The sequence below is a fragment of the Podarcis vaucheri genome, assembly GCF_965113315.1.
Source record: "Podarcis vaucheri genome assembly, chromosome: 13".
Lineage (NCBI taxonomy): Eukaryota > Metazoa > Chordata > Lepidosauria > Squamata > Lacertidae > Podarcis > Podarcis vaucheri.
In genome coordinates, this window is record NC_138751.1 from 36,461,167 (window position 1) to 36,480,059 (window position 18,893).

Below are 18,893 nucleotides of genomic sequence, written 5' to 3' on the forward strand. Positions count from 1 at the left end.
TAAACGGTGCCCTGGGAGAATAAATACCTCTTGCTTATACAGTGGTAAAGGTAAAGGGACCCCTGACCACTAGGTCCAGTTGTGGCTGACTCTGGGGTTGTGCGCTCATCTTGCTTTATTGGCTGAGGGAGCCGGCGTACAGCTTCCGGGTCATGTGGTCAGCATGACTAAGCCGCTTCTGGCGAACCAGAGCAGCACACGGAAACACCGTTTACCTTCCCGCCAGAGTGGTACCTATTTATCTACTTGCACTTTGACGTGCTTTCGAACTGCTAGGTTGGCAGGAGCAGGGACCGAGCAACGGGAGCTCACCCCGTCACGGGGATTCAAACCACCGACCTTCTGATCAGCAAGTCCTAGGCTCTGTGGTTTAACCCACAGCACCACCTGCGTCCCTGGGCAGCCTGGTAGCCCTCCCCTAAATCTCCTTCTGCAGGGAGCCCCAACCATTTGGGGCCCATTTGGAAATGTGAAATGAGGCATGCAGCTGGCAGGGAAGGGGTTAGAAAATTGATTCATTCCATGTTTGCCCTTTTAGAAACAATACAAGAATGAAAATTCAGGCTGTCCTGCGAAATGTGCACTTCCCCAAATTTTGCAATGCGTTTTCCAACCAAGTGTGTACACAGATGCATATACCAGGGCGAAAGGTGCATTAACATACGTGTTAGTGGAAACAGCAGGCAAAGATCCATTGTATGAAGGACAATTGCTTTGCAGAAATGGGTCTATCAGGAGAAACCTGCACTAAAATGGTAGTGAATTTTCACAAGGAAACTCATTCAGAAATGTGGAAGATTGAACCTAAGGTTGGTAAAATGAGAAATTGAGGGGGACCAGAAACCCAGTGGCTGGTCATGAAGTGGGTGCTATGGGAGTTTGGTAAGGACTAGTAACTTGCTCAAGAAATTGAGTACAGCGGAATCTTGGTTTTTGAACGTAATCCATTCCGGAAGACTTTTCTGAAATGTTCAAAAACCGAGGCCCAAAGGGCGGTTTGCAAATCTCATAGAAAAAAATGAGAAAAATACAGTGGTACCTCAGCGGAAGCCGTTTGACTTCTGAGACGTGTTCGAAAATGGAAGCATTTACTTCTGGGTTTTCAGCGTTTGGAAACCGAATTATTAGCCAACAGAGACATTTGAAAACTGAGGTAGCACTGTAAAAGGCAGAGCCCCAAATACCAGCGCATATTTTTGGCCCATACGTAGCACACTAAAATGCTAATTCTACATCCAAACTGTCTTTTACCTGTGCACCCTCATGTACCAGTTCATACCCTCTCTAGTTCATGCACATACATTCCATCCATCCATGACTTTTGTGCTTAATGTTTTCCTCCCGCCTGCCACCTGCCACTGTGAAATGTTCCCTTGGTGTGGTTTTTTTGCTTTCTTTCCCCTGTCTAGCGCGAGAGGCGCCTTGCCCACAACACTGAAAAAATACAGCTGTGTTTTTAGAGTGCGGTGGAACGCACACCCCAGCTGCCTCTGTGCCAGGATAGGAGTAATATTTTACTGGAATGGAAGAAGCCTCTCCTCACAGAGGACTAGGTACTTTGACAGGCTAGCTGATGCCGCTGTAGTTTCATGCCTGATCAAATTAGATATGAGTTTAAAGATTGAGGTGGGCAGCCTCCATCCCATGGGCCAAATACAGCCCTCCAAGACATCTCCCTCTGGTACCTCAGGACTCTCCCAACAGCCTCCCCTCAGTTACATCTCTTACCATTCCTTCTTCTTACCCTCCGTGAATGTTTTTTTGCCTGACTGGAATGTGGGTTGCTTTTAGAGCTGATGTATTTTCAATTTTAAGTTAGGGTTAATTTTTTTTACTTCCGTTATGAGCCACCTGGAGCTTTACCAAAGATCAGGAGGGATTAAAATGTTCTTTTTAAAAACAAATGCGGGGAGGAAGGAAGAGCAGGCAAAGCGTGCTGCTCCAAATGGAGGCGGTTTGGAGGTCAAGTTGCTGGTGCGAAGTGGTATTTGATTTCCAAAATAAGAAGTGCTGAGTTTCAACATGCTTGGAAGTTCCGCTTTCTGAGCTGTGAGCTCTTTCCTGGAAACACCAGTCACGGATCAGCAAGGAGGGAAAGGCACCCTACTTGTACCCAAAAGCACTTTTCATCTCTCTCAAAACATGAACTGAGGTGGAATAGACCTAGCATTAAAAAAAACCAACCAAGAATTTGTTGTGATGAGCAGTTGCCCAAACTAAGCCCCACAGTGACCAGGTGTCTGGAGAAACCATTTTATGACTCTCTCTCTGGTTCAGCCACAGCGCTCTGGAAAAAGACAAACTTCTGCATCATGGATTGTCTTTCCTTGCAGGTTTTTAAAGCAGAAGCTGAACGGCCATGCGGCAGGGATGTTCTTTTCCATTTAATATTATACATTCACATCACCATTATCCACTTTGCCGCCCTGGCTCTCTAGAGCCTATCAACTTCCTTCCCTCCCGCCTCATAGCTTTTGAACGGAACCTTTATATCATTGCATTTTGCATGTTTTCCAGTTCTAATTGCACTCATTACAGAATGGATCAAAATTTAAATAAAGATAGAAAGATAGAAAATTTCTCATTACAGGTCTTCGGACAACCCTGCTAGTGATGTTAATTGCTTACAATAATCAATAATCAGATATCATATAAATTTATATAATAATAATAATTTATTATTTATACCCCACCCATCTGGCTGAGTTTCCTCAGCCACTCTAGGAGGCTCCCAGTCGAGTGTTAAAAACAATACAGCATTAAATATTAAAAACCTCCCTAAACAGGACTGCCTTCAGATGTCTTATAAAGATAGGATAGCTGCTTATTTCCTTCACATCTGAAGGGAGGGTGTTCCACAGGGCGGGTGCCACTACCGAGAAGGCCCTCTGTCTGGTTCCCTGTAACCTCACTTCTCACAATGAGGGAACCACCAGAAGGCCCTTGGCGCTGGACCTCAGTGTCCGGGCTGAACGACAGGGGGTGGAGACGCTCCTTCAGGTATACAGGACCGAGGCCGTTTAGGGCTTTAAAGGTCATCACCAACACTTTGAATTGTGCTCGGAAACGTACTGGAAGCCAATGCAGATCTCTCAGGACTGGTGTTATGTGGTCCCAGTGGCCACTCCCAGTCACCAGTCTAGCTGCCGCATTCTGGATTAATTGCAGTTTCTTGGTCACCTTCAAAGGCAGCGCATTGCAGTAGTCCAAGTGGGTGATAACTAGGGAGATAATTTACTCCAATCCTTTTGGAATACTTGATCGTGCTGGTTTTGGATTTTTTCTATCAGCTTCCCCAGTTCTGCAAAGGCCATCAACTTCATCTGCCACTCTTCTTTTGTCATTACTTTTTGTTGTTTCCATTTTGGGGCTAAAAGAATTCTTGCTGCAGTTGTTGCATACATAAACAGTCTTTTATCTTCCCATGGTATCGCTTCACCCACTATACCCAGTAAAAAGACTTCTGATTTTTTAACAAAAGTGGTTTCTTTAAAAGTATTTTGTTAAAAAAATACTTTTGTTAAAAAAACCCAACTCTGCAATTCTAAGATTCTGTGAAGTATTTTTCCCCAAGACGGGAATGAGCACACCATCTCTTCCAAATTACGTTGCAGCCGTGCTTTCTCATTGTGAGCAACTGCTCCCCTTCTACCGACTCTAATTCAATAATTATTATTATTTATTCTCCCTTTCTTCAGGCTGCTTGCTGGAGCTCCTCGCGATACGGCTACAGGGATGGAGAACGCCACGCGAATGGGTGCTATGTATGCTTGCCCTCTGACAGCGGCCACGGATGACTGCGAGAGGGTGGACATCAAGGTGAAAAGTACGTGGGCATGTGCAAAGGAGAGCCCCTCACTAGGGCAGGTTGCAAAGTTTCGGGAAGGACAGAGGGACTGGGCTAGAGATCTCATGGTGCATTCACAATCTGTTAGATTGCAGAGCGAGGTGTTTTTTGGGCTCTCACCACCCGCAGGAAAGACAGCACGAACTCTTCTGTCTCTAATTTTGGAGAGCCTTTATTAGGAGAAGGACCAACCCGAATGTCGCAGAACTGTGGCCAGCTTTTGGTTCTCCATCAGGTGAAATGTTCTAGGATGAGGAGACTAGGAAAAGTTTTTTTTAAAAAAAGAGGACAGAGAAAAGTACAGAAATTAGACTGGATGTTGTAGCCGTGAGATCAGCTTGTAGACTCGGTTCCAAGATGGACATTGCAGATTGGCTATACAGAATGGGAGGATCTGGCTGGTGTAGTAGGCAAAAAGGGTAAATTGAAGCCAATCTGTATCATATTAGATATTGTTTGGAGAGATGCAACTCTCAAAATGTAAAGTGCATAAGAGGGCTTTCTCTGTGGCAGCCCCCAAACGGGGGCTCACTCCCTGTAAAAGTGCACCTGACATCATCATTATCCAACTTTTATCTCTTCACCCCGGCCTTTGACAGCTGAAAACTATTTTTGGTGAAATGATGTCCTTTTATGGAAATGGTTAATTAATGTATTGTTTTTTGTATTTACTGTTGTTTTTATTTGGTTTTAAACTGCATTATTGGTGGCACTGTAACCTACACTGAGACTTTCGGGTGAAATATGAGTAATAAATCTAATAAAATGATGATGAAGAAGAAGATAATGATGATGATGTTGGATATATTTTTCAGCTACAGTCTTTCCACATAGGGAAGGCTTATAAATGTTCCCCATTTATATAGCAAGCATCTCAGGTACCTCGCAGGGAAGTTGTGAGGGCAAATGCAAAGCAAACAGCAGAACATTTATTATTATTATTATTATTATTATTATTATTATTATTATTATTATTATTTTCTGGAAAAAATGTTTAGGGGTACTCTCATTTTCCTACTCATTTTGAAATACTTCCCCTCAGTGAGGCCAAACTTAGATTCACAAAATGTTTAGGGGTATGAGTACCCCTGCCTCCCCCCAGAAAAAAAACCCTGATTATTATTATTGCAAATGAAGTGATAAACAGCAAACCCTGATTATTCCTCTGTTGGTTCCTGTTAGGTTTCCAGATAAAACTTGCTTGAAGTTGCTTATCAATTATCAGGGTATCTCTTTGCTCTGTAGTGCCTAAAGCTTTGATTACTGATTTCAAACAAGATCCATTCATATGTGATTTTTACCTACCTTCCTTCCTTCCTTCCTTCCTTCCTTCCTTCCTTCCTTCCTTCCTTCCTTCCTTCCTTCCTTCCTTCTCTCCTCTTATATACTGCTTATATTTCAGAACAACTTCCAAGCAGTTTATAACTATTAAATTAATCCATAATTAAACTATACAATAGTATCTGTCTTTCTGCAGCTATGAAAACTGCATCCCTTTTTTGTGTGAAGCCTAGGTCTGAAGAACTTGTAGCCCTTCAGATGTTAGACCACAGTTTCCATGCTGGCTAGGGAGGTTGGAATCTGGGGGGCCACAGATTCCCCACCTGTGCCTTAAAGGACCTGGCAATAATCCTTTGCACATTTATGGGGGAGGAAGTCCTATTCCACTCAATGGGACTTACTTCTGAGTAGGCATGCATAGGATTGCATGGCAGGGGTGTTTGGAACATGGTGGGAAGGTGGATTGTGTCCTAACTGCATTTCTCCCTTTTTTTGCCCCTCTGTTCTCCCCGCAGGTGACCCCCACAGTAATATTGTCGAAGACATGTGGTTGGGGGTGACGATAGCAAGCCAGAGAGAGTCTTCTGGGAGAGTGATGGTGAGTAGTTTGTATTTATGGGGCAGGGAGCATTTCCATGGCAGGGATGGGGAACCCGGTGCTGCCTGGATGTTGTGGAGCTGCTTCTAATTTGGTGATCGCTTGTAGACAAGTAAGATTGTCTTCCATGAACACAGTTTTAAAAGTGAGTCTGTAAGTGACTGTGGAGGCCAATTCTGGATCCACACGTCCTTCCACAGTGGGGACATAGGTTTCCGGGCAGGAGTTGATCACGGTGAGGGTTTGCCAAATGTGCCTTCCTCTTAGCGCGTTTCTCCCTTTTTTCCTGAGTTCGAGCATCTTCAAAGCCCATGACACCTTTGGTAAAGGCTGTTCACCAAATGGAGCGCTTGCAGGCCAGTGTTTCTCAGTTGTCAGTCTTTATACTACATTTTAAAGAGTTGCCTTAAAGAGTTTTTAAACCTCTTTTGTTGACCTCCCGCATTACGCTTACCATTTTTGAGTTTGGAATAGAGCAGTTGCTTTGGAAGATGATAATAGGTATCCCCACAACACGACCAGTCCAAAGAAGTTGAAGTTTGACACTGGTGACCTTTCCGTCTTCCAGTACACTTCCTAGGTGATGTGCAAAATACCACCCATCTGTTAAAATGCTGTTAGGATGGCATGCCCAGTCCAAGGTGGGTCAGAAGCTTTTGGCAAAACTACATGTTACACTTGGCATGAGGCTGTCACCCCAAAATGGCCCGCCAAATCCAGTTCCTTTCCTCTCCCCTGTTAAAATGATGGATGACCCCTATTGGCATTCATTTTTCTCCCATATTTGTTCCATTGCCTTGGTTCTCATGGGTATTATAGCTCTAAGGGTGGATTCAAAATGGTAACACTGTTTTCAGAGTTGGCTCCTATGATAGAACCATAGGCTATAACATCCATGACAGAGGGCCATGGCAGGTCTGCACATTTGGGGCTGAGGACGGGAGATGGCACATCAACTACATGAAATATTCTTCGCATTGATTTTAAATTGCATTTTTAAAAAATATTGTATTGTACAGTGGTACCTCTGGTTACATACGCTTCAGGTTACATACGCTCCAGGTTGCACACTCTGCTAACCCAGAAATAGTACCTTGGGTTAAGAACTTTGCTTCAGGATGAGAACAGAAATCGTGCTCCGGCTGCGCAGCGGCAGCAGGAGGCCCCATTAGCTAAAGTGGTGCTTCAAATTAAGAACAGTTTCAGGTTAAGAACGGACCTTCGGAACAAATTAAGTACTTAACCCGAGGTACCACTGTATTTCTTTTTTTAAAATTTAAATTTTTATTATTAGTTTTATTAAATATTACAAGGTAAATAAAACAGAAAAATCAAAACAAATTCCATGCATAACAATATAAACACAATCGTCTACATATTTACCAAATGCAGACTAAAGAAGAAAAAAGAAAAGAAAGGGGGGGAACCTACTTTCCATAATAAATAGTACCAAATTTATACTTTAAACATTACATTTTAAAAATCCTAGTTAAAATATTATAAAAGACTTCCACCGCATTTACCACATGTCTCTTAATTTCTAGTTTACCTTTACATCTGTTCTTCAGTCACTTCCTTTCCTTAAGTTCTTTCATAGTCCATCAATTCTTTGTATTCTTTATATTCTTCACAAGGTTAGTCTAAGCACAACCAAACTTTCGTATTTGAGCCCTGCTTGTGTAAATATTCGTTTAGACAATCCCATAAAGATATCATAATAATAATAATAATAATAGTAGTAGTAGTAGTAGTAGTACAGTGGTACCTCGGGTTACGTACGCTTCAGGTTACATACGCTTCAAGTTACAGACTCCGCTAACCCAGAAATAGTACCTCGTGTTAAGAACTTTGCTTCAGGATGAGAACAGAAATCATGCTCTGGCAGCGCAGCAGCAGCGGCAGGCCCCATTAGCTAAAGTGGTGCTTCAGGTTAAGAACAGTTTCAGGTTAAGAACGGACCTTTGGAACGAATTAAGTACTTAACCCGAGGTACCACTGTAATAAATATTGTATTGTATTTCATTGTATTGCGGTATACAACATATATACAATGCTGCACAATATACATGAAATAAAAGATGCATCCATAATACAACTAAAAACAATACAGCAACTAAGTGCATTACAAATTCCACAAGAGGTGGGAAAATCAATAAGTGGACCACCAAGACCCTCTGTAATTTCCAAGTGGTCTGAGTGGGGAAGTTTGGGAACCAGTGGGTCGGACCCACTAAGAACCCCACTTTTCTTTCCTGCTCCTTCCCAAATATTGCAAGCAGAATAAGGCTGCCTCTATGCACATCCATAAGATCTTCAGGAGCCTGCTACTAACTGGCCCTCTGTTTCCTGGTACATCTTAGATAACATCCTCCCGACTTCTGCCCCAAAGCCCTTCGCATCCTTGAATCTTTCCCAGTAGCTATTTTGATCCTCTGCCTCATCAGCGCCTTTAAATGGTTTAAAAACAAACATAAAAACCCCCACCAATCTCTACTGGCATTTGCTGAAATTCAAGAAATAGCTTTGGGCAGTGGCAGCCAGACGGCCAGGCACCTTGGAGATCAGAATGCAGGTGCCAGTTCTTTTTTGCTTTATAAGAAAATGCCAGCGGTAATTCCTTTTCGGGTGGGTTTAAGTTTCTTGAGAAGCTTGCTGCCTCTATTCCATTCCTTTCCCTGGCTTATAGGATACATTACCAGTTTTGTCATCCACTGTCTCCATTGTGGTCCCTTGCAGCTAATTTTATCCTGGCCAGGAATTTGTTTTCCTTGTCAATCACAAGTCCCAGAATACTCTGAGTTTCTCTGAGCATGTACAGAGCGCTCTTGACAACATCGTGGAATTAGAAAGCATCCAGCGAAGAGCTTAATTTGAGCACTGGGTTCAACAACAACAACAACAACAACAACAACAGGAGTTCTTGCCAAGTGGTTTATTCAATAGTCACACAGAGAGACAAAGGAATGCAGTCTCTCTTAGATAATGCTGTTGCTCCAAGTAAAGTCCCACCCCCTCCATCTCACCTAATCTATATCACCCTTGTTTTGGTTGATCTGTGTTTTCTGCCTCTGAGCTTTCTCTTCTACTACCTCCAATGCCCTGCTGGTCCTGGGAGAAGGGGGGTCAGGAATATTCTCCAAGGACACTGAGTCTGTCGGCTGTCTATCCCCTGGTGCTTTTTCTTCCTGCTGTTCCTCTTCCAATATTTCCAAGCTCCTCCCCTCTGCAGCCTCTGAACTATGCCCTTCGGCAAACTGCTGTTCTAAATCTATACTGTCCTCCTCTTCTCAGGAAGTTGCAGGAAGGGGGGGCGGGGAGTTCCCACCATTCCTCCTCAGTCCAGCCCCTGACAACTAAATAGTTTCAATGGAACTCTGAATAAATGTGCAATTGCTATATTTTCCCATGTATAAGACTAGGATCCCCCCTAAAAAATAATGTCAAAATTTAGGGGGCGTCTTATACACGGATAGTGTCTCCCCCCCCCCCATTTTCTTAAATCTGAGTCTCCCAAAATAGGGGGCATCTTATACATGGGGGCATCTTATGGACGAAAATATACGGTAATTGTTCCAGCTTTGAATTTCGTTGTGTCGTTATCTTCTTTAGTGAGTCGTGCAAACCGCTGTTCTGAATGATGCTCTTTATAGGGTAGGGGCCACTGGGAATAAATTTAGGGAACTAAGGGAAAGGTGACCCAAAAATGTTTGGGAACCTTAGGCTATGGAAAGGTTTTCAGTGCTAAAGCTGAGTATGCATGGACCATGCATACATATCTCCAAAGTACCTGGAATCATGGGTATGGCATACCCTCCAACCGTCCCTATTTTCCTGGGACATTTCCAGAATTACAGGAGCCATCTGGGCTTCTGAATTTGATCCCAGAATGTCCTGGGGGTGAGCTAGAGCTTGCAGCAGTGTCGTGATCTTGCGTGAGCCAGCTGACTCACATAGCACCAACAGAAACACATCCCAATTGCTGTCAATAGAATATTGAAGGCTATGGAATGGACTTAGAAAGGCAGAAAGTGTCCTGAGTTCAGCCTACACTCAAGTAGGACCCTGGCAGAGACACATGCCCGACTGGCATGTTCTCTCCCTCCTGGTCAATCGTTCAGGAGCTCCAAGAGCTTTCTTCTGCCTGAATATCACAGTGACCGATGCCTACAGACACCGGCACACTTAGGGATCCGCAGAGTTTGCGCAACTTGCGTAACAAAACTCAGCAACTCAGCATTTTGGCTAATCTACTTTATTTACATATAAACACACACGGAGCACTGCAACATGGCTCCCTCTCTCTCTAGCATCAGACAGCAAAGAGAAAAAAGAACAAAGGACAATAGTCCCACTTCATGGAACACAGTAACACAAACATCCTGTCTCTGTCACTTCCCACTCTGTGGAGTCAAAACATATACCATCATGAATGACAACAATCCCATGACTGCAATCATGGAGCAGGAATTCTAACAGAAAGCGTGCCTTCAAGGAAAGGCCGGAGCCTCACCCCACCCCCACCCCACCTCGTTTCACCGCAAACTAAAGCCTTGTCTGCTTGACTTTGCTAGGCTTGTGCCCACCGGTACACCCGAGTCTTGTGGGCTGGCAACGAGGACCAGAGGCGCATGGTTGGGAAATGCTACGTCCACGGAAACAACCTACAACTTCAGGAGCAGGATGAATGGCAGCATTTCCACAACGAGATGTGCAACACCAACAGCGACTCGGACGTAACGGGCATGTGTCAGATGGGCATCAGCGGCGGCTTCACCGCCAACAGCATTTATTTCGGAGCCCCTGGTGCTTTCAACTGGCAAGGTTTGTGACACTTCCTCAGCCCCTCCTTCCTGTGTCGCCATGGGTTAATACAGCCAGAGACGAAACCAACCAGGTGGGAAATTGCCAAAAGCACATTAATTCACAGAATCCATTCGACTTCCGAAACATTCGACTTCCAAAGCGCAGCTTCTGATTGGCTGCTGGAGGCCCCTGCAGCCAATCAGAAGCCCCGTCAGACGTTCGGCTTCCAAAAGAACGTTCGAAAACTGGAACACCCACTTCACCCCATTTACACATTTTTCACCTGTGGCCCCCTTGGAATATCCTGGGGGCCCCAGGGGTCCATATGGGTGGGGAACACTGAACTAGACTGTTTTTTGGACTACAGTTCCCATCATCCCTGACCACTGGTGCTGCTAGCTAGGGACGATGGGAGTTGTAGTCCAAAAAACGGCTGGAGGCCCAGGTTTGGGAAACTCTGAACTAGAGATTTATTTATATATTATCTTAAAGAGAAGCAGACAAACTGAAACGGACAGAATCACCCATCCCTAAATAAGCCCTGTCCAATTGCATCTCTTCCTTGTGGTCAATGACCGGTGTTAAATAAGCCCCATTAAATTCAGTGGGATTTACTTCTGGGTGGACGCGGTCAGGAATGCAACCTTACCTGGTAAACTAAATGATGAAATAAAAGCGGCTGAGCAGAGTCCAGTTGAGGGAAAGACATGTGTTCTTCTTTTCTTCTGTGCTTAGAGCCCCTGAACCGCCGCACACACGTCTGGGTTCTGAAATACAGGGAATAGCATCCAGGCAGGATTCAAACCCAGAACCTCTCTCTCTGGAAAAGCAAGTGGCTCGATAGACGCCGGACGGAAGGAAGCGGTGGGTCTCTTTGTCTGTGTTGAGTTAAAATGTCACAACTTTCCTCTTTCTGGCACAGGAACCGATTACATGATCCTTCGAGGGGACCGGGAATGGGACCAGCAAGATTACTCGTATCCAGATCAGAAGTACAGCTACAGCTATTTGGGTAACTGCAACTGATATGGTTTTTCCTGGTCCACTGCCCTGTTTCCCTGCCTACATCTCCCTTCTTTCCTCACTCGCATACAAACATGGTGATAGGATCACACACACACCCCAACCTAGCTAAGATTTCTTAACGCAGGAGTTTCCTGCAGCCAATCAGAAGCCGTGCTTTGGTTTCTGAACGTTTTGGAAGTCAAACAGACTTCCGGAATAGATTCTATTTGACTTCCAAGGCATAGGACTGGAAGACAGTGAGTGAGAATTATGCTTTTGGAAAGGGGGTGATCAGAATAAGAAGGAACTCATTCACTTCCCCTCGTATCTATAGGCTACACAGTCGAAGCAAAAACTGAGGTTCTGCGCAAAAACGAGACCACCTTAGTCAGTGGGGCACCTCGGTTTAACCACACGGGAGCCGTCTTCCTGATGGCAGCGGACAGCGGCACGACTCTTCAGGGGAAACTCATTATCTTCGGGGAGCAAGTGGGTTCCTATTTTGGCAGTTCCATTGCTCTGGCTGACCTCAACAATGACGGGTAAGACTGCTGGCCGGCAAAGCCAATGGGAAGCAATGTCTCCTTTGCCCAACAGAGGGGCTATGATCACACACCTCTCTCTCTCTCTCTTTTCCTGTCGGTAGGTGGCAGGACTTGATTGTCGGAGCACCCTACTACTTCGACCGGAAAGAGGAGAAGGGTGGGGCCGTCTACGTCTACATGAACCTGGGGGGAACGTTCCACAGCAGCCCCAACATCACCCTCACAGGGCCCAGCAGCTCTGCCTTTGGCCTGGCCGTGGTCAACATCGGAGATGTCGATAAGGATGATTTCCAAGGTGGGGAGGGGGCTTCCTCCTCTGACTGTTGCCCCCATGCATTCATTACTGGAAATGCATTCTGTTAAGGGACATTGCTTTGCAACAATGTGTATTTTGGGGGGAAAATACAAATAAAATGTATTTATACAATGGTACGGTGGTGCTGTGGGTTAAACCACAGAGCCTAGGATTTGGCGATCAGAAGGTTGGCGGTTCGAATCCCCACGACGGGGTGAGCTCCCGTTGCTCGGTCCCTGCTCCTGCCAACCTAGCAGTTCGAAAGCACGTCAAAGTGCAAGTAGATAAATAGCTACCGCTCCGGTGGGAAGGTAAACGGCGTTTCCGTGCACTGCTCTGGTTCGCCAGAAGTGGCTTAGTCATGCTGGCCACATGACCCGGAAGCTGTACGCCGGTTCCCTCGGCCAATAAAGCGAGATGAGCACCGCAACCCTAGAGTCAGCCACGACTGGACCTAATGGTCAGGGGTCCCTTTACCTTTACTTTTTACCTTGGTTCTCAAACTTAATCCGTTCCAGGAGTCCATTCGACTCCCAAAACAGTTCGAAAACCAAGGCGCGGCTTCTGATTGGCTGCAGGAGCTACCTGCACTCAAGCAGAAGCAGTATCAGATGTCCGGCTTCCGGAAAACATTGGTAAACCGGAACACTTATTTCTGGGTCTGCGGCATTTGAGAGCCCATTTGTTCAGTGACTAAGCCATTGGGGAACCAAGGTACCACTGTAATTAGAAGGGAATCATGGACAGGAAGAACTGTAATCATAGAGAAAAGGTTTAGCTTAGCTCTTTCTCTGCTGTTCTCATTTTCTACCTCCAGAAAGAGTTCATGAAGTGGTGTTTGGTTGTTGTTTTTTTGGCTTAAGGAGAACAAAGTTCTGCAGTTTGGAGGCTGTTGCTGGCAATGGGAGATTTTAGTGAGATTTGTTTTGAAGAGTGACTATAGCAGGCATAGGCAAACTTGGCCCTCCAGATGTTTTGGGCCTACAACTCCCATCATCCCTAGCTAACAGAACCAGTGGTCAGGGATGATGGGAATTGTAGTCTCAAAAACATCTGGAGGGCTGAGTTTGCCTATACCTGGACTATAGGTTTGTTTTAGATGCCTCCTTTGGAAAGCCAGCAAACGAGTCCACCTGACCCTTATCCTCCCTCCTTTCCTCCATAGATATCGCAGTTGGAGCTCCTTTTGAAGGTTCGGGGAAGGTCTACATCTACCACAGTGGTGCAGGAGGGCTTATTGATAAGCCCCAGCAGGTAAGCTCACTTTGCTTATTCCTCTTCATCATTTTTTCCCTCCACGCTTGGCGAGGAAACTGCCTCTAATCGCATGCAATGCCTTCCTCACATTTTGCAGCTAGTGCAGCAAGCCTGGAGGCATTAGGAAGTCAGGGACTGGGTTTCAGCAGAGCGTGGCCCCACAACATGGATCCGCTGGGGGGGGGCTGCACTTCTAGGCTAAGTGCCCATTATGGATCTGCACCATCCGCAGCTACAGAAGGGTCATAGCTCAGCGGTGGAGGACATGTTTTGCATGCAGAAGGCTGTGAGTTCAATTCCCGGCATCTCCAGATAGGCCTGGAAAATAAGAACAATATACAGTGGTACCTTGGGTTACATACACTTCAGGTTACATACACTTCAGGTTACAGACTCCACTAACCCAGAAATAGTACCTCAGGTTAAGAACTTTGCTTCAGGATGCAGTGGCGTAGCGTGGGTTGTCAGCACCCGGGGCAAGGCAAGTAATTTGCGCCGCCTAACCCGTGGATTTTAGCACTGGAGCCAGGTAGGGGCAGAGAGCTGCGAGTGCGAGCGGCCCCCCCCAGATGTTGCGCCCGGTGCGCCCGGCCCCCCCTGCACCGCCCCACGCTACGCCACTGTCAGGATGAGAACAGAAATTGTGCTCTGGCGGCGCGGCGACAGCAGGAGGCCCCATTAGCTAAAGTGATGCTTCATGTTAAGAACAGTTTCAGGTTAAGAACGGACCTCCGGAACGAATTAAGTACTTAACCCGAGGTACCACTATATATTTTTGTACCCCACACATCTGACTGTGTTGCCCCAGCCACTCTGGATGGCTTCCAACAGAATATACAAAAACACAACCTGTGTTTAAACAAAAACCCTGTCTAAAATTCTGGAGAGCTGTTGGTGTAGACCACTGTTGTTCAGTGTTGGGTCCCCAGACGCTGTTGGACTACAACTCCCATCATCCTTGACTAAGCTGGCTGGGGTTGTTGGGAGTTGTAGTCCAACAGGGTGTGGATGAAGAACACTGGTTGCAGGCACTCTCTGTTTGAAAGCAAGGTATAGCCTGATGACATCAGTGGCAGTCCTGCTCTCTCCCACACTAGCCCAACATGCTTGGCCAAGGCACCACCAACCTTGAGGCACAGCTCACAACATAGATCTTTCTCCTTTTGATGGCTGCCCTTCCTCATTTGCTCATCCTCTGCAGGTTATCAGCGGCGAAGACGTCGGACCCGGAATCAAGACCTTTGGCTACTCCTTCAGCGGCGGAATGGATGTGGACGGGAACTCCTACCCCGATCTCTTGGTGGGCACACTCTCAGAAAATATACTACTGCTCAGGTGAGAGGAGACTTAAAGAGGGACAGTTAATGTACTCCTGAGGGTCTGCAGAATTCTTTTCCCTCATGGCTGACTTGTCCAAAGCCACTGCTGATGATTGGGACTATTTGGGTTTTTATTATTTTTGTGTATTAATATCCACCTTCCTTCTGTGAGGATGTCAGAATGGCATGCATATTGCGGCTTAATAATAATAATAATAATAATAATAATAATAATAATAATAATTTTGTTGGGCAGCTTCCAACAAAATATTAAAATACAGTAATGCATCAAATGTTAAAAGCTTCCCTAAACAGGGCTGCCTTCAGATGTCTTCTAAAAGTCTGGTAGTTGTTGTTCTCTTTGACATCTGATGGGAGGGCGTTCCACAGGGCGGGTGCCACTACCGAGAAGGCCCTCTGCCTGGTTTCCTGTAACTTGGCAGTGAGGGAACCACCAGAAGGCCCTCGGCGCTGAACCTCAGTGTCTGGGCTGAACGATGGGGGTGGAGACGCTCCTTCAGATATACTGGACCAAGGCCATTTAAGGCTTTAAAGGTCAGCACCAACACTCAATGAGGTGAGCTTCTTTTTTACTATTTCCACTAAAACAGTCATTGCATTTTATATGCATTATTGCACACACAATTGTACGTACTATAGGGACGTGAGTGGCGCTGTGGTCTAAACCACTGAGCCTCTTGGGCTTGCCGATCGGAAGGTCGGCAGTTCGAATTCCCGCAACGGGGTGAGCTCCCGTTGCTCTATCCCAGCTCCTGCCAATCTAGCAGTTCAAAAGCACACCAGTTCAAGTAGATAAATGGTACCTCTGCAGCGGGAAGGTAAACAGCGTTTCCATGCACCAGAAGCGGTTTAGTCCTGCTGGCCACATGACCCAGAAAGCTGTCTACAGACAAATGCCGGTTCCCTCGGCCTAAAAGTGAGATGAGCGCCGCAACCCCTTTGACTGGACTTAACCTTCCAGGGGTCCTTTGCCTTTACCTTTTTACCTTATGTATGATATTACGCATGGATACATTCCAGGTTTCCTAAAGTAACCAGCATATAAACAGATATGTACTAGCACCACTTAGAAGCCAAACAAAAAACAAAACAAAACAAAATAAAAAATAACTGTATTAAAAATACTTACATTTTGCTACTTATATCATTTTGCCAAAAGTATATAGTACTGCATGGGACTTGATATTTGTTATACTGTATATACTATATACGTTTATAATATTTGCATATAGTTAATCAGGCTGCTTTTTAAAACACTTGCCGATGTGCAAACCTCAAGTTACAAGAAAGAAGATTTTGACGAAACATCAAGAAAAACTTTCTGACAGTAGGAGCTGTTTGACAGTGGAATGCAGACTCTCCTTCCTTGGAAGTTTTTAAGCCGAGGTTGGGTGGCCATCTGTCATGGATGCTTTAGCTGAAATTCCTGAATTTCAGGGGGGTTGGACTTGATGACCCTCGGGTTCCCTTCCAATGCTACAGTCCTACGATTCTGTAAGCAGCTGCTTGATGCAAATGGCAGTCCAGTGCAACCAAAGCTCAGTTAGTTCAGAACCACCAAATTCCATGTAAAATGGACTCCGCCTCTATCCATATGAACCTACCTGGACCCTGAGATCATCTTCTTCATGTGGCTCCTCCTCAAGAGGTATGCAGGGCGGCAACACAAGAACGGGGCCTTCTCTGCAGTGGCTCCCCGTCTGTGGAATGCTCTCCCCAGGGAAGTTCACCTGACGCCTTCATTACACACCTTTAAGTGCCAGGCAAAAACATTCCTTTTTAACCAGGCCTTTGCTTGATCTGATTTACATCCTGTGCCCTTTTAAGATGTGTTTTGTTGGGGGGGGGGCTATTGGGTTGTTGTTTTAATTTTTGTTGTGTATTTTGTGGTTTTATATCTTGATTTTATTCTGTGAATCACCCTGAGACCTCTGGATATATGGCAGTAAAGGTAAAGGGACCCCTGACCATTAGGTCCAGTTGTGACCAACTCTGGGGTTGGGGCGCTCATCTCGCTTTATTGGCTGAGGGAGCCGGCATACAGCTTCCGGGTCATGTGGCCAGCATGACTAAGCCGCTTCTGGCAAACCAGAGCAGTGCACAGAAACGCTGTTTACCTTCCCGCCGGAGTGGTACCTATTTATCTACTTGCACTTTGATGTGCTTTCAAACTACTTGGTGGGCAGGAGCACGGACCGAGCAACGGGAGCTCACCCCGTCGCAGGGATTCGAACCGCCGACCTTCTGATCGGCAAGTCCTAGGCTCTGTGGTTTAACCCACAGCACCACCCGCGTCCCTATAGGGCAGTACATGAATTCAATTAATAATAATACCCTTAAACAGTACCCCACTAATTTCCCTTTTTTCTCATTATCTCTCTGCAGAGCCCGTCCGGTGATCAACATCTTAGACAAGTCGTTCACGGTTACCCCGACCACATTGGACCCAAACAGCTGTACCGAAGACTCTTGGTAAAAGCTTCCTTCTATGTTCTCTCCTCACAGTTCTCTCTCCTCACTCGCCTGCCCGGGTGCCAGGGCTCTTTGAAAGGCGTGTGACGGCAGAAATGCGATGGAACTGGTTATATTTAGCCTAAGGAAAGGAAGATGAAAGGGGAGCACGCTGCCAATTTTCAGCTTGTTTAAGGGGATGTCGGAAAGAATCAGGAGAACAATTGTTTGCCCTCCCCGCCGAGTGCGGGACAAGAAGTAGGAGTGTTTACACAAGAAAGGGCGGGATTCAGATTGAATGTGAATGAAGAAAACATCTGTCGCTAAGAGCAGTATAGCGCACTGGAGCAAGCTTTATAAAGATGTGGCAGAGTCGCCTCCTTTGGATGATTTCAATAATTAATAATAATAATAATAATAATAATAATAATAATCTGTATACCACCCTTCATCCAAAGATCACAGTTGACAACATAAAAATACAGAATGAAAACACAAAATACATAATAAAGTAAAAACAAACCAATAACACCCTCTGTCCCACAAACACATTAAAATAATAATAATAATAATAATAATAATAATAATAATAATAATAATAATTTATACCCCGCCCACCTGGCTGGGTTTCCCCTGCCACTCTGGGAAGCTCCCAACAGAATTAATGATGATGATGATGATGATGATGATGATAAAGCAATAAAACATCAGACATGAAAAACTTCCCTGAACATAACTTGTTCAAAGGCCTGGTTATAGAGAAATGTTTTTGCCTGGCACCTAAAGATATGTAATGAAGGAGAGAGGGCATGAAATGTGGAATAATAATAATAATAATAATAATAATAATAATAATAATAATAATAATAATTGTGGCGTTCCCTCTCCTGCAGGGGAGAACTGCTGCTTTTTCAAAGAAAACTCCATGCCCCCGAAATGTCACTTGCCGCTCATGAAAATTCATCACAGCCCTATAACAAGAGCATCCAAGGAATGCATTTCAATACAAAACATCTTTAGGCTGCCATTGTACACTGGGCGTTTTAGTAGAGCCTTCCAAGGCTGGTTGCTGTGACTTCAGAATAGGTTTGTGCCTCCCTTTAAAAAGTGATCACTGCTCTGTTTTGGGTTGTCTGGAGGCAGTTAGCAAACTGAGATGTGAGGGTTCCTTCCTGAGAGTCACAACCGCGCCCCTTCTAAAATAATGCGATAATCTTATGGTTATACAACAACAATAATAATTTGCAATACAGTGCCACAACAAATGCAAATCTCCATGTGCTGCCTTTCAGACAGATGTGCTCAGTGCCGGCTTTATGTATAAGCTGAACCAGCTATAGCTGAGGGCCCCACTCTCTCGGGGGCCCCCAAAAAATTGAAGGAAAAAAGCACTGGATGTACATTTCCAAAATATAAGATAAAAAACAAGTAAAATAAAACCTTCATACATCAACAGTGTTTTGTGTTGTAT

The 18,893-nt window shown here is 45.2% G+C and overlaps 2 protein-coding genes across 4 annotated transcripts in view; both read left to right on the plus strand.

Annotated features, from left to right (window-relative positions):
* The window catches only part of PDK2 (pyruvate dehydrogenase kinase 2), a 266,084-nt gene that overhangs the window by 187,413 nt on the left and 59,778 nt on the right, over positions 1-18,893 (plus strand). The window lies entirely within an intron of this gene.
* ITGA3 (integrin subunit alpha 3) overlaps positions 1-18,893 on the plus strand; it is an 85,150-nt gene that overhangs the window by 40,807 nt on the left and 25,450 nt on the right. For both annotated transcript variants that reach the window (XR_014212738.1, XM_082194318.1), the window contains exons 2-10: positions 3,699-3,826; positions 5,644-5,726; positions 10,298-10,547; positions 11,452-11,541; positions 11,869-12,076; positions 12,181-12,374; positions 13,540-13,628; positions 14,833-14,966; positions 17,357-17,443. Coding sequence is in view for 1 of the 2 variants with exons in the window: in XM_082194318.1 (XP_082050444.1) it covers positions 3,699-3,826; positions 5,644-5,726; positions 10,298-10,547; positions 11,452-11,541; positions 11,869-12,076; positions 12,181-12,374; positions 13,540-13,628; positions 14,833-14,966; positions 17,357-17,443 (1,263 nt within the window). In the remaining variant the exon portion in view is untranslated. The remainder of the gene's footprint in view (positions 1-3,698; positions 3,827-5,643; positions 5,727-10,297; positions 10,548-11,451; positions 11,542-11,868; positions 12,077-12,180; positions 12,375-13,539; positions 13,629-14,832; positions 14,967-17,356; positions 17,444-18,893) is intronic.